This window comes from Agelaius tricolor, unplaced genomic scaffold (genome assembly GCF_023055355.1).
Source record: "Agelaius tricolor isolate 1412-34295 unplaced genomic scaffold, bAgeTri1.0.p SCAF_13, whole genome shotgun sequence".
Classification (NCBI taxonomy): Eukaryota; Metazoa; Chordata; class Aves; order Passeriformes; family Icteridae; genus Agelaius; species Agelaius tricolor.
This window is the reverse complement of record NW_027269273.1, coordinates 7,349,431-7,365,812: the sequence shown is the minus strand read 5'-3', so window position 1 is coordinate 7,365,812 and position 16,382 is coordinate 7,349,431. Positions and strand designations below refer to the sequence as shown.

Sequence of the window (16,382 nt, the reverse complement as noted above, 5' to 3'; positions counted from 1 at the left end):
GACACCAATTTCACCTGAAGCTCCAATGTCTCAGCTGTATGAGACTGGGAGGAACAGGAATGCACCAGGCCCTGTGTATCCACAGCCCTGTAACCTACTGAAGTACCTTGTACAGAAAAGTCCTTCCCGTTTTGGGTGGGTTTTGCACACTGCTAGATGTGAGCTGGATTTTGAGACTTCATACTACACATCATGGTAAGCACTGAAGCACAGAAGAGACTGCTGGAATTCTGGGAAAGAAGAACACAAAGCTCATAAAATTCTAATTATGCTTTCCATAACTTATCTTACTCAAGTAAGCATGATGTGAGCAGGGCTTTAGTATTGCACAGCTGACAAGTTATTAATGCACAGAAACAGCAGTGGAGATTTGAAGAGTGGGTGGCTTTCAAAATTAGCTGCTAAATGGATTTGACAGGTGTAAAGCCCAGCTGCTCCTCCTGCCATCACCAGAGAAACACTGAGCAGTATGTGGGGATGGAGGTCTCCTGGCACAGCTCTCCTTCATCTGGACAGCCACTCTTGGGATGGAGGACAAGTACCAGGCTGACATCCCTCCCTCACTGTACAGACTCTCAACAGGTATAGTTCAAAAGATAGGCTTTTTTAAATGTTTTAAACATATAGAGACAAGTATTCTGTTTATGTGTATATCTCTAGACACATGATCTATAAATACACACACACACACACATATATAATTATATATTTTCTAGATATAGATATTATAGATTTATAATGTAATTCATAATTTATATAAGCAGCAACACGACAGAATGATAAGTCTGATGGAGATACAGAGCCATCTTCCAAAGCTCAAGCTCTGGAAGCTGAATTTCCACAATACTGTACTGAAATAACCACCTGCATCCAGCAGCCTATATCCTGCTCACTGTGATATCTCCAAAATAGAGCTGATCTTTCTAATTCACTGAAAAAGTGCAGATGATCTACACAGCTACAAAGCAATTTGTTTTCTTCAGCACAAGTGAAAATTTTGTTCTCATAAATGTTGTTGAAAAAAAGAAAAATCAAATACTTAAGACTTTCAAGTGAATTCCAGAGAACCCAGCATACCTTGTGTTTCTTCTACACAAAGAAGCTGTGCAGTAGGTCAACACTGAAGCCAAAGTGTGAACACAGTTCAGATACACAGACACTAACTGCAGTCTAGCTGACTGGGCTAGCAGCAGGAGTATAACCATGTCCCAAACCAGTCCAGTTTCAGTTATAAATATCAATGTGCAAGCAGTCACCCTGCACTGAGCTCCCTGCAGCTGTGGCTTCAACTGCTCTGCTTCAAGTGCTGAGCTTGAATATGGAAGCTCAAGATGCTTCCTATCTGTCTTTTACAGAAAGACATGTAAATAAATCATCAGCAGCATTTCACTGCTATCTGACTTTGGAACAGGTGTGAGAGACAGAGGCACACTCAGCTGGGAGCATCACTCAGTTCCAGCTGGAGGACACTAAACACTACCTAAGGCTTTTTACCTGGCACAACCCTTGGAGAACAGAAGTGCTTTACTAGCAGGAAAGAGCTGAGGTACAAAGACATCTAGGGTGCTGTGACATACTAAAGCCAATTTCTCTAAATGAGCTGCCAAAATGGCAACTCCCAGGACAGTATGATCTATGCCATTTGTGGTTACTGTTGAAGTCTAGAAAATACTCCATTTTGTTTGGCATTCTGTAACTGCTATAAATGAAATTAACATAAAGAACTATTCTTAGCCCAGCACTTGACTACCAAAAAATATTTCTTTTATATATTCATAAGCACGCTTTTACAAAACTAAATCCTTTCACACAAAAAAAAAATCATCCCCATTGCTTACAAGTGCAAGTTTAACAAGAAAGTAAAAAGGAAGGCTGCCATTAGCCAACACCTTAAGAGAAAAAACTTTGCAACAACCAATGCAGCAGTGGAGAGTGCACAGAAAGTACCAGGGCCACGTAGAGAACAGCACTGCAGTGAGGCTTTCCAGCCCATCACTCATTTCCAGAGAGTGAAGCCACAGGGCAACACCCATATTTTGTAACAAATCCTCTGGGGAGGCAGATTCCCCTTCATTGCTCTTCATTTGGGGCATGTCCTGGGAAGGTAAGGGCCTCTCCCTGGAAGGCTGCATGGAGAGCAGAGACTCCCAGTAAGCAGCAGTTCAAAAGGAGCAGGTGCCAAAGTACACAGGCAGAATGTGGTACTGCCTGAGACATTTATGTTCTGTGGGAATATCACAGTAATGTACTCTCCAACAGAGTAATCTTTGAACCATCTCCAAGTGCTGTTTCTGCATGTTACTGTCTTTCACAATGCAGCAAAAATCGGGTCATTTATGCTCTGCTGAGTCAGTTACTTAAATTTTCTCTTCCCCAAGCTCTAAAGTTTTCCAAGAAGCTGACAGCTTCCAAGCATTTTCTCCTCTATTGCATACATCTTATCTTTACCCCATATTACCAAGGGATACAAGCACCAGGATTTTGATGCAGGGAAAGGAGTACCTGAAAAAACCACTATTGATTTTTGATTGCTTTCCCTGGAAGCTACAGCACTTGCTCCGCTCACATCTGAAATATCATCAAAGTTTTTACTTATTTTTAGGACTCAGAAGACCAAGTCTTCTCTCTGCCTTACTTTCCATAGACACAGTAATCCTCTGTGAATTAATTTCTTTTTACTGCTGGAGTATTTTGAGTGTCCACTGAGGATTTAATCATAGTATCTGGCAGTGCATACCTCTATTTTTCACTGTGCAGAGAGAACAGGCTGCAATGAAATAACTGAATATGCAGGGGGAACATCAGCAATATCTATAGAAGCTCCTGCTTTTGACAGGGATCAATCTGAGCCATGGGATCAACATATAAAAGAGAAACTTACTCAGAAATGCTAAAATTAGAACATAAAGACAAAGAAGAAAACAAATCCTTGAGAGAGTGAAAAAGCAGTAGTGTGTCACAGTATAAACAGAAATGAACAAGGAACCTGTTCTACTTTCCATTATTGTGCCAAATATAAAGAATTTGACTTGTCTCAAGAACATCTGGAAGTCCTGTAGAAGCTTGTTGTACAAACTGTACACTTTCTTCTTTAATCATGACACAAATGCCAATAAACTGGCACTTCAAAAACATTTGCTTCATAATCCAGCACAAGCAAGCCAGCTGAAGCAGAATGCAGTCAAGCCAAGGGATTCTGCAATTGACAGCTGGGACAGAGGGGCACAGAGGGAGGAGGGAAAAGGCTACATTAGGTCAGAGGACAAATCTTCTTTTCCATGTATCCAGGAATGCTTCACCTCACATACTTTACCACCAGGCGTCCTAATGCGCAGTCAGCACGTGAACATATTGGGCCCATTCACATCTAACCAGAACAAACACATCCACTGCCGCCAAAACAAAGCTCATCTCCTTCTTCTGCTGAAGCTGATCTCCTCATTAGCATGACAGTCAGACTGAAGGCCCACAGCCCCACATGTGCTACTGGCACTGGCCATTGTAAATCAGCTCCACATTCTCACAATGGAAAAGGGTTCATCACTGCCAGTGAAGATTCACTCTTTGTCTCTGTTTTTGCTATAAGTCTGGCTAAAGCTCTGTATTCTTGCAGAGCCCTGCACAGAGTCCCAGAAAAGACTGTTCTCAAGGCACTGGTTTAGCAATTACTTCACTTGATCCAAGAGAGACAGGCAAACAGGTCATGCTCCTTTTTTTACTGGGGCCGGGGGATGGTTGAGTTGTTCTTCCAGCCTCCCTACCTTAGGAGATATGCATATTCAGAATCTCCTCATGAAAATGTATTTTAGCTTTTATCTAGCTGTTCCTCAGAAACACAGAATTGCAGGAGAACCAGTTCTTGCTGTATACCAGCATGAAACTGGGAGTGATAGTTACGGCAGACCTTTGTATATTAGTTGAGACCAAAGGGCAAATCTGTTGGTCTGACAAGGCAAGTACTGTAAAGCTAATGAAGCATTGTCCTCATAGTCAGAGCAACAAACTACCAGGATTTGTTCTGATTTATTACATATGGATTCATACTGAATTCACAAGCAGCACTAGTTGGTTTACAGGTAGAAAAAAGGCAACACATGTTTCACAAAACAAGAGAACACATGAAGCACTCTGACTCATCATCATCCCAGGCACCCAGCTCTGCCCTGCCAGCCCAATGTACCATTCCCCAGTCCTGTTTTTCATCACAGCATACTGAGCCAAACTGTTTCCTCCTTTGACATCTACCCTGCACAAGACCACCAGTTTCTTCCAAAATGAAAAGGCCAAAATAAGATATTTTCCTTTTCTGCTCTATATCCTCTTCCTTTCTTATTGCAGAAGTTTCTCTTGTGTTCTCATTCAATGAATTCACTTTTCTTTATATTCAATTCCAATCCTTTTCTTTCCAACCTCTTGTGTTCTCCTAGATCCTTTACCTGAAAGCACAGATTTGCCATAACCTATCAACCTTAAACTCATTTAATCATAACTGCATTTTCCATTATTCTTTTTCCCTTATTTTCCTTTCAAGATGATGTAACATACTTCTTAAAATGCCTGTCTGAAATGTCTTTCTTTCATTCTTATCTGTAGACCTTCAATAATAAATTTTTGGTTCAGCATATCATTCATGTTTCCAAAACCCTCTTTCCAAACACAATTATTAAGAAAAAGACATTCAGCCAACACCTTGCTGTACTTAAAACATGTACAGTTGATGCTGTGAAAAAATGAGAATTGCTATCTATGTTTCTACCATAGTGCCCTCTGCTAGTAAGTCTGTCACCTTAAAACTTTTCCTGCACATTATTCTATTATTCTCTAAAATGTCTCTAGCTGCTTCTCTCCTTTGTCATCTCATTTTCTCCCTCTGCACTTTATTTCTAGATATTTTAATGTGCAATTAGAGAGGCAATAATTAAATTCAAACTGACAGCTCACAGAAGCATTCTGTTCAGTCCACATTAAAACCTTGGCTCCAGTTTGTCACCCTGCCCACACACTCCCCCACTGGCTGCTGAGGGGATACCACCATACTCCTGAGACTTCAGACTGAATTATATCATAGGCATGATGTTAGCACTGATCTCTAACATCACAGTACCCAAACTATTTCTACATAGCAAAATTAATTTACCCTCCCTAAAAAACAACTATTCTTTGTCTACCTACAGGTCAAATAATTTTATTCAGCATGTCAATTACTGCAAAGTTATTTCTGAGAAATTCAAAACCCAATTCTGTCTCATTGTTGAAGTACTGGTGATTCCTCTAACCCATCACTTTGAGCCTATCACTCCTGTTTTTTCTATCTTTGTGACATGCACCCCTCTTATTTACCAACCCAAAATGATGCCTTCAATTTCAACACCTTATCTTGACTACTTTTTTAAATCCCTTAATGTGAGAAGGCACACCACTCATTTCCACTTACCTACAACTTTTTTTCAGAATCCATACTTGGACTTCTTCCTATGCTAACACTTTGGCCAAGAAGTTTCTCCTGCATTGACATCAGTAAAGCATCTCTATTACTTTAAGGTATAAAACAAGCACTGTTTACCAAACTTACTTTTCCCCATTATCCAGGCTACACATAAACTGACATTGCTTATCACTACTGCCATTTCTTTAGGCTGCAAGGTGATTTCTAATTATACCAGCTAGGCAGCCAAGTCCTCCAGTGCTGCCAGGAAGAAAAAGCATTTGATTAGAGCATGCACAAGCTGAGGCACTGCAGTTCCTCCCTCCTTCTCAGCCCTGCACAGTGGCAGAGGTATCCACTCTAAGTCATCACATGAAGTCATCACAATGAAGCATGTTACTGGCAGTAGGGCTGCTCCAGGGTCATTTACAGCCAACTCTTCACCTGAGGCAGGAATTTCACTTAAAAATGTACAATCTCATCTTAAGAGAAACTGAATTCAGGTGATAGCCTACCCCTCTCCTGTTACTGAGTTTCTAAACAAGGGGAGACAGTGCTTCCCATCTCCTCCCTTTCTCAGCCTGACAATAGAGCCTAAAATCTTACATCATTACACAAGGTCAATAGATGCTGTGCTTTCAGGAATAGCCACACCTCAGGCACTCAGGCATTTGAAAATAGCAACATTTGTAAACAACTTGCATTCTAGAAATTTCATCTCTAAAGTGGAGATTACATCATATCACACAACTGAGTGATGAAAGCTAGCCTGGTAACCACCCACAAAGCCCCACAGCAATTGCAGACCTTGTCTTCTGATCAGGCTTGAATACCATACAGTAAATACAGGGTACATTAATCAAAGAAGAAGAGAAGGTGATAAGAACCATCGAAATAAGCAAGCAGTTTTCATTCACTCCACTGAACACAAAGATCCTAGAGAAACACTACATAAAATTTTCTAAAATATTGTTTTGCTGCATTTACATTAGTTTCCAAAATAAAACTGTATCAAAACTTGTTATTTTGGTATGATTTTTTTTTCAATATTGTTCATGTGCATGGGAATGCTTGAGACTTGTCCTTTAAAGGCTACATCAAGACTCAGCTTTTTCAAAATATGTGTATTACCACATCTACATGTAGGATTTTACATAAAAGTGCAAATATTCCTACTGCTGTTTGACAAATCTTTTTTTTACCACTTTTTTCATGTTTTCTTATTTTTAGTGAGTCTTGTTTGGAAAATAAACAAAAAACCACAACCAAAACACAGCACACAAACCTTCCCAGAGCTCATCCACTCCAATCCACTGCAGTGCTTTGATAGTCTGGTGACAAAGCCCAAAAGTTCCATGGCAGCTTGAGCACCCTCACTGCTCCCCAAGCCATGGTGTGCTCAGAGCTGCTATTGACACACAGCAAAACCTTGGGAGGTCTCTGTGGAGAGAATCTGCTCTGACTACAGCTAATATCCTCTATCTGTACTTCCCCTCAAATATGTTTTTTCTGGAATGGATGACTAGAGGGTTTGACTCAGGAAACAATTGCTAGAACATCTGTATGCAGGCCAAGTATAAATGAGAGAATTTCTGAGAATTTCTCATCCTTAACATCTGAAAACTGTGACCTGAACCTATTTGAGCATCACTTCAGCCTATACTATTTCAATTTTTTAACTGTAAAAGCAGGAGGCAGATCTTTTCAACATCTTCCTTCTCATGCCTATCAGCTGCCTCAAGAATGTAAACATTAAAAAAAAAAACAGAATTTGTAAGATAGTGGTGGAAGAAAAGAAGTTTTTGCCTTTTGCTGGACCAGCACAAGTTTGATCAAAGTGTCTGCTAGGAGAAAAGTTCAACCAAAACACTTCCACACATTGGCAAATACATACTTTCAACTTGGGGACAGGATCAGCAGCCAGACTGGAATACTTCATAGAAATACACCCCCTCTAAACCCAAGAAGGATCTCTATCCTAGAGGGTGAGATTAAAAGCATGTAAAATAGCAGAGTAGTTAGACACTAAGTTTTTAACAGAATTATAAGACCCATTTCAATCAAGGAGTGATGGGTGGCTTCCAAGAGCAAATAAGATGGCTCCCTAAAACTAAAAATTCTTGCTCAAGGATATACTAACTTGCCTGAAAAAGCAAATCCATGACTCAGCCTGTACATCCAGAAAGTTAGCCTGCTTTACTCAAGCACACTAGCACAAACATACAAGCTGAGTAGGAGTATTAACTGAAGAGCAGTAAGTCAATCCAAATTCATCCATGACTTTTTTGACCAGACTGCTTCATGACCATCAGCATGACTGTTCCTACCCCAGCTTCAAAAAAATTATCCCACAACAGCATTCCAAGAAATCCATCAGGTGCTCAGTGACAATTATATGAACAGTATATTGAAAGAAACAGATACAGCAAAAGCCAGAGGAAAAAAAATATCATCACCTAAATTCATTATGACTGTAAATATCTAAAAAAACAAGAGTGAAGTTACAGATATTAAGCTTATTATCAAATATATCTAAGAACTCCCTTGATCATTTCCACAGATTTGTTGGAGCCCCTTTCACCCACAAGTCTGTGAGGAATCTTCCCCAAGTGTATACAAAGCAAAACCATCCAATACAGTAGGTTCCCAAAATCTCACATCTGTTTGGCTCTCCTGAAGACTCTGTTAGCACTACTAGTTTCTTTGGAGAAAAAAGGCACACATGTTTATTACTTGATAGATTATCTCATCAGATATATCTAAATGCACACAGCCTCCTAGCAGTTATCTCAACAGCTTTAAATGCTTGGGCAACAATCCAGAAAGAATAGAGTCACAAGTATCACCTCATAAACCAGGCAAACAATTACCACTTACTTGATTAATCCTTTCTCATCTTTCTGAACTCTGACCTGAATTGCAGATACCCCCTTCGTGGAAACTGATGGTATCAAAAGCTTAAGGGTTTATTTTTCACCTTAATTTCAATCCTCCCCAGAGCAGCAAGATGTGTTACTGGTAAGTTTATATTTGTAAGATGCTTTGACTATGTAAAGTGACAATAATCCTGGTTATGTCACTCAGACACCACTTTTGCAGTGCTTTAGGTTGATTCAAAAAGGAAGATGAGTGACTATTATCATATCATTCCAACACCAACATGCTTTACTAGTTTTTTTCTTATCCTTGTCTTACCCTTCTCCCCCCTCCATGCTCACCACTTGCCATCACCACTGGAGTAACCTAGACAGTTTCTTAAGGACAGAATTAAAGAGAATTAAATGCTTTAGTAAATGCAATTAAAGTATCTTACCAATGCAGGCCATTGAATTTGTTTGATTTTTGATCCCTGAGTCTGGCTTGGGTCCTTTCTTTTTGCCCAGACCAGCTGGTACTCCACCAAGAAGGCTGCAAAATCTTCATAAACTTTAACCCATTCTCGCTTTTCCCATTCAAGGTCATCAAATTCCACATACACCTGGGGAAATGGAAGAAAGGAAAGGACATACATTATTGCAGATACACAGCATGTGCTCATCTACATGCACTTTTCAATGTACACATTAAAAAATTTAATGCAAGATCTTTTTTATTACCCATTTTAATGCTATGGTTTTGAAATTATATATTCAGTTCCTACACCACAGAAGACAGTTTTCTTGGCAGTGCATTTGTGGTGAAGAGAGGAGAGCTACTAAAACATTACCACTAACATTGGGTGTCCTATCTCAAGAAGAAAAAGCATTACACATTAAGTATTTAATAGTAGCATTCAAGGAATACATACAGCTATCTACATAATCACTAAGTTTTATGAATACTTCTCATTTTCAGTTCAAATACATGTCAAGTAATACAAACCAACTAACCAATGATATGGTTTTAAGGGAAAAAGAAAAGGAAGTCAATTGGAACAGCACCAGAAAGGACATCCTGAGCCTGCAGACCTTGCTACTACAAGCAAGTCCAACAACGCAGCAGCTCACAGAAGCAGCTCAGTTTCCTCCTGCAATTTGGCTCAAAAACCAAACAAGAAACAATACCACCACATTTTGTTTCCAGCTAGGTTAATGTGGAACCAGTTTGTATTATTGTATTATTTGATCTTGTGCTATCCCAATATATAACAGCTGTACCTTCTCCCCTCAGCTGCATTCACTAAACCACTAGGTTAAAGACACCACACCTTTTGTCTCCTGTTGTGCAGAGCAGAGGGACCTCAAAGCTATCCAAAAGCTATCTGCACTACCAAATACAACTCTGCTAAACACATTACATTTCAAAATTACAGAATTCATTTAAATTTAAAAATAACTCAAAGTAGTAAATTGTTCTCTTTTCCCAATTATGAGAAATTTCATAAGAAAAAGCAGCTGGTAAAATACAAAAAAGCCACTGCTTGTTACACTAAATGGAGAAGGGAAGATGCTTTCCTACCCTTCTGAACTTCAGCCTCAGCCACACCCAAGGCAATATCCGAAACTGGTGTTTCTTCCTCTATCTGCTTCTGAGAACTAAAAATCACTGTCACAGAAATATTCTTCTCTTTTAGATCTGGTTAATTTTAGGCCTACAACATACTTTCTTGTCTAGACTTTCTGTCTCACACTATCAAACGTGTACTACACAGTGTTCCTTCCCATCTTGTCCTTCTGCGTGCACAACTTCAATTTTCACCAAGCCACTTCTCACTCCTCTACCCAAGTTCATCAGCCCAGTTTTCCCCCCCATAGATACTTTTAACCCATATTACTCCCACTTCATTCCCACACACTTTCCTTTTCCCTTCCCTCTTTAAAGCATCAGATCAAGAAAATCCTCTCACCTCCACTGTTCATTACTACAGCAATCGCCTCTTATTTTAACAAAGCAAGTAGAAAACAGCAGCAAAAACTTATCACCAAAAAAACCCCCCTTTATAATAATTTCATTTCTAGAGACAGTCTAAAATATATAGTAAAGTTACAGAATACTCATTTCTTAATGAAAAGAGTTAAGAGGAACAGTTAACAGAGTAAAACTTTAAAACACTGGCAGGAAAGCACATCATAGCCCAAATCATTCTAGCAGCATTCATTAGCTTGTATTTGCAGCTACTCTGAACCCTTCTGGAGAACCATTTATTTGTAAAATTTTCATTTGATCCATTTTAAAGACAGCCTTCAGTGATGGTACAGTTAAAAATCATTCTCTAAAATTCACCTTGCTCCTGCAAATTTCACTCAATTCTGTTTTAGAATCTAGAAAGACACCTCACCTGGGTAGTCTGTAGCAAGGTGTTAAGAGGTTAAGCACCAGACCTCACACAGCAGCAGATTTAAAAAAAAAATAGGAGGCAAGGGGAATCAAGTGAATAAATATTTTTGAAAAACACAGATAAGTCTAAAGCAGAGTTAGCAGTTTAGAAACAGCCCCACTAAAACATACTGTATCTTCTGGCCACTGGCCAAAACTTGTGGATAGCTGTGATACAATCTAGTGTTTGTGTGCAAGTTTTGCACCCCAAATAAACCAAAATTCAGTACAGCAACAGTGGGAGTTACTGCTGAGCTATGTGCAGAGTCTCCTGGCACCATATAATTAGATCTTCAAAGGAGCAGTTCCAAGAAAAGTGGAGAATGGAGCATGGCACAGAGCCAGTCTGCCATGGCTCAGGGCACCGTATTCCGCCTCTAGTTCCACACACACAATCCTTGGGAATCACTTCTGCCAGCTTCCACCACTTTCAGCTTTCCATGCCAAGCCTATTAACTATCTGCTGGCTTTTTCAAGTTGATTTTTGAAAAGCAGAAGCAAAAGAGACAAAATGAAGTGCCCAGTCATTGCCCATTCTCTGTTTGGCTGGGAAATTAATTTTTCTAAGGCAACAGTAAAGGCTCTGAAGAATTGAGGCTTCTCCTTTCTGTGCACACTGACCTCCCACACAGAGACGAGCACTATCTCAAACAGCACAGTTTATGAAAGGGAGTAAAAAGGGAAAAAGATGAGGAAAGGAAGCAATCCAGCAACCTACGCCAACAAAATAAAATATAGAGCCAAAGTTAGACCCTCTAAGGAGTGCAAAGCCTAAAAATATTTCATCTTTTTTGCTCTGCTGACAGAACACTATACAGCAAGAAACTCTATGACATTTGCCTCCCTAAGAATGAATGTTGATTTTGAGATTTTTCAGCCAAATTTTGCTTCATTGCCTTGTCAGCTATTTGTGGATAGATATTATATGTTTGTGTTCCCAGAGTAGCTGAAGCCTTCTCACCACGTATGCATTCTCTTGAATAAAAAGGAGAAATTCCCCCTGGGATGATATTATATTTATAATTGGCATTAATGTGCTAATTTTGTAACTCACTGCTATCTTCCAACAGGAAGCAGCATAAGCTTTAGCATGCTTTTCCAAGTAAAGCAAGACAGCAAATTTATTTCCAATGGAGTCAGCCAAGCAATTGCAACAAAATATTGTTATTTCAAAGCCCAAACACAACAACCATGGTGAAATCCTCTACATGCAGAACTGTAATCGAGAGTTTTCCAGTCATTTCTGCTCCAAATAAATATGCCTGACCAAATAAATTTTGAAATCCTTTAGAACTGTGACAAAAGCAATGCTGACTTCCAAAAAATTTGACTTAAAATGTTAAAAAGCATAGCCCATGCATCATCCACTTTCTTAAAATTACTTGAGTGCCTTGTTATCCAAGTTCTGTTTGCCCTCCTAAGGGAAGAGAGTAGTTTCCCCTTTACCACCTAATACTTGTTAGCAAATGTTTATTTCTAGGAAGAAAAAAATCCAAACAACCTCTCTCAAGATGTTTTCAATTGGCCAAGAAAACACTACTTTATACAATATTAAATAGTCTTTCATCAACACCAGTTTGGCTGCTGACTTCAAGGTGAGCCTCAGAGCGCATCCCCTTGGGTTTCACTTGTAACACTTCAATATTACAACAGATAGAATATTATGCCATGTTCAATTATTACACATATATACTGTATAAGCAAATTCTAAGTGTTGAGAACTGCAGACTCAGATGCTAAAAATTATCTGTGCAATTCAAACTTCTTAGTTATGCAACTTAAAATAGACCTAGACTTCTTAGTATGTAATTAAGATTCAAAAACTAGCTGTCAAATTTCCAACCTTGTGATGTATAGCCAAGTGAATACACAAATGTAAATCTTGTATGTAACTTAACAGAAATGTATTTAAAAAGACAAAATTTTACTTAAAAACACAACTCAATTTCCAATGATGGTACCATCATCAAAGGAAGAGAAAAATTTTCTATTTGACAGAAGTTATACAAAGTTATACAAAATAACCAGAAACTTCATAACAAGATGCCATGGCAAAATTCAAAATACAAGTCCAAATGAGTTCTTCCCTTCCAATATTCCCCAATGTTAAGTGCAACTTGCACATTTTCATTCTGGGGAACAAGCACTCTATGGGATGTTTAAGAAAGGCTTATTCTTAGCCCAGTAAGAAGGGTTCTGGGAATTTCTTGGTTTTGAAAGAAAATCTACCTGCAGGAAAGAAACCCCAGGCAGCCAAGGGAGCAGGCAGTACCTCCTGCTGCTGCCACAGAGGTGGAGGGAGGCAGCAAGGCCAGGGACACCACACTGAGTCACCCATGGCAGTGACGGGGTTTGAAATGGCCAGGAATGGTCCTGGAGTTCTGAACCCTGCACAGCTCTGACCCCTTGCTCAGCTCTGGTGTGATCCTCAGCATGGTACACAGCTGAAAACTAAAACAAACACCACTAGACTCTGGAAAATTGTCCATCTCCTGAAGGAGATGGATGTGATGGCCAAACACCCAGCTGGTACAAACTAAGGCTAGGTTAAGTACAGAGGGAATGGAGGCAGTAAGGATGCTTTTATAGAACCTCATCTTCCCATCCTGTTCCCAATATCCTTGACTTCTCAGGTTTTTACAAATTGTTTCTTTCATGGAGATGGCATTACCCAGCAGTCAAGTCTTCCTAAATATATCTTAACCTAATCAAATGCAATCAAAGCACAAGTTACTATAAAGCAAAACAGCTTAACACAGGAAAATTATTACTCTTTTATGCAAGTGCTACCCATTTCCACATGGAAAAGTGGTCAAACAGCAACCAAAGGCAGCAGTCAGATTTTTCTTTAATAAAGGGCTTCAATGTTGCTTTTGGTTACCAAAATTTCCTCAGTCTTTCACATTATCATTTCACAGTCCTCTACAATAAAAAAGCTCATAAAAAGCATATTAAAGTACATTGACATTCTCCATATAGCCTAAAAGCAACTGAAACAGCTGAAATAATAGCAATAGATTGGTCTTTAACTAGCAAATATTTTAATATTAAAAGATGGGGTTTATTGACTCCATATATTCTTTAAAATAACCAGCCTTTTTAGTGCAGATCAGACGTGTTTGTTCACTTAAATTTGCAGTCAAGAAAGTACCTGGTTTTGACAAAAAGTACTAAATGTACCATGTATTTTTTAGCCAGGGTGAGTAGATACCCACAATACCACAGAAAGTCTGTAGAAGACCTGAAAATGTTCTTGACAAAACTGGTATGCCACAATTTAAGGAACATAATAGCTTCTCTCTAAAATGCAAGAGCCCTGCTTCTAACTCTCAAGCACTAGGAAAAAAGCTGTAGAATCAGATAGATGTTTTACAGACATGAACACTGAAAGCTCCTCAGAAGATGGGAGAAATTAGCAGTGTGAGTTATTTTACGCTATTTCAGCTCTTAAAACATGAAATGGTTTGAACAAATATTCAAATCTGCACATCTGTTTTGATTATTTGTGGAGCTTGCAAGAAGTAACAAATTTAAGGGCAGAAGATTTAATTTTCTATTAAATGAGAAGAGAAAGTCCTGCTACTTTCAGATGAGCTGTGGAAATCAAGGGGACAATTCCTCAAAGATTAAATCCTGTTTTGATATACCCTTCTACCATGAAACAGCATGCTGATAATTCTGAATACTTAAATTCTCTGTTTACTCAAAAGAAATGGAATAGGTGTAGTTTCCCAGCAGCAGTCTTCAATCATAAACTGGAAAGTTGAAGTGTACAAAAAGAGAGGCTGGTTTATTATCTGCAGAGTATTAAGACTCTGTTGCTTCAGTATTCACAACTGCTTGGAAATCCCCTCTTTTTTTTTTAGTACAAAATGATTCTAGGTCTGTCCAGCAGGAAAGCACCAAGATTTACTTCCTCCCACTGAAAGACCACACATAACAGCAGCCAGCTACAGCTCCTCTGAAATGCAAGGAGACAACCCCTCTAAAAACACTGTTCTCATTACTGAGGCAATTGAAAAATCTGCAGCCTCAGGATCATCTGCTGAAGATGTCTAAAACTCCAGAGGAGCCTGTGTCACTGCTTGAGTCACACAGTGACAGACACACTCAAGCTGAGGCCACATTTGCACTGCCAGCATTGCTCAACACTCCAGGGCTGGCAGGGTAAGGAAGACAACCCTGCTCTCTCAACAGGCTCCTGAATAAAGCAGAGCTACACACTGGCTGCAAGACATCTCAAATATGTGCCATGTGCAGAAGAAAACAGGGCCAGATGAAGCAAATACATGCTCCAATAAACATGCATTTTCCAGGTAGCTTCCTTAGATTAAGCCTTAAAACATAAATATCTTACAAATACAGAGAGGTCTTGAAACAACAACAATTCTTTCTTTCCAGTTTATGGTTAATTTTCAAACCTTAATTCTGCATTCCCCAAAATGCATGCTTGAACACTGACAAAGTAGCCTCTGCAGAAGAAAAATGCAGCAAAAAAATGGTTTCAAAACTGAAGAAAAATACCAGTACTATTGCAACAGCCTGCTGCAGTCTCTAGCTTGGATTGCTAAGCAACCAGCACATCACATAGAGCACAGAGTAGAGATTGCAGAGAAGATGACAGAATAAAAAAGCATCCTACTTGCAGGCCCCAATACCAGCCTTGAAAATAAAGAAAACCATCTAACACAAGTATGTGACTTTCAGCCCACAATTTAAAATGCATATTCTGAACACAAAGATGGAGAAAATATGATCTACAATGAAATGAAAGGGGGAAAAAAAGCTTATTGTATGTGAGTTTTAAATTCATTTCTCAAAAAAAAGACTTCCCTCTGATAAAAAGATAATCTACAGGAGTGCCAAGTTTCACTTCACAAGCTATTTAAATCACTCTAAGTGTTTAAATTATTTGGCATACCTATTTTGCAAATCTTATTCCAAATTCACATTTTAACAGCATAGTGAAGTAACACACAAACCAGAAATTAAATCATGACTCTACTGGACTTACAAAGAAACCAATGGGGCACAAGTAGCCCCATTTGAAAGATGTTTTACATGCCAGAAATTTTCTGAATTACTTATCCCAAGTGAGAATAGAAGTGACTTACTATTTTAAGAAACCACAGCCTACTGAATCATAACTAGGTAAAGTATGCACATCACACAAAAACTTCCTGGCCCTTCAGGCTTGAAAAAATCTTGCAAATTCTTTTCACTATTACACAACATAGGAAACTTTTACTATACCTACATTTCTAAATGATCAGGTCTAAAAACAGTGGTTAAGAAGCACACATACTACAAGAAGCCTACACATTCAATTTAAAAATCCAATTACAATTTGTTTTCCAATCAGATGTAATTTAAATAAGGTAAACTAAAAGCCCATTAAAAAACTTTAGTGATTTAGATGACTTGTTAATTAATCTGAGCTAGTACTAACATTTGTAATATCACATTAAAAAGACCAACTACCTGTCATTTAATAAGGAACCATTACTGCTAAGTTTCAATTTTTAAAAGATTATGCTGACTTTAAACTGTATATATCTGTCATTTGAAGATGTGACTAAACCAACAAAACATAACTATTACACTATTAAAAAAACTAGATATTAATGGATTTAATTCAGTTTTTACAATGTGATGGCTTATT

General features: G+C 38.7%; 1 protein-coding gene across 4 annotated transcripts in view; it reads right to left on the bottom strand.

Annotated features, from left to right (window-relative positions):
* Positions 1 to 16,382, bottom strand: part of JMJD1C (jumonji domain containing 1C) — a 159,650-nt gene that overhangs the window by 99,235 nt on the left and 44,033 nt on the right. For all 4 annotated transcript variants that reach the window (XM_071438590.1, XM_071438591.1, XM_071438593.1 and 1 more), the window contains exon 2: positions 8,739 to 8,903. In XM_071438590.1, coding sequence (XP_071294691.1) covers positions 8,739 to 8,903 — 165 coding nt within the window. The remainder of the gene's footprint in view (positions 1 to 8,738; positions 8,904 to 16,382) is intronic.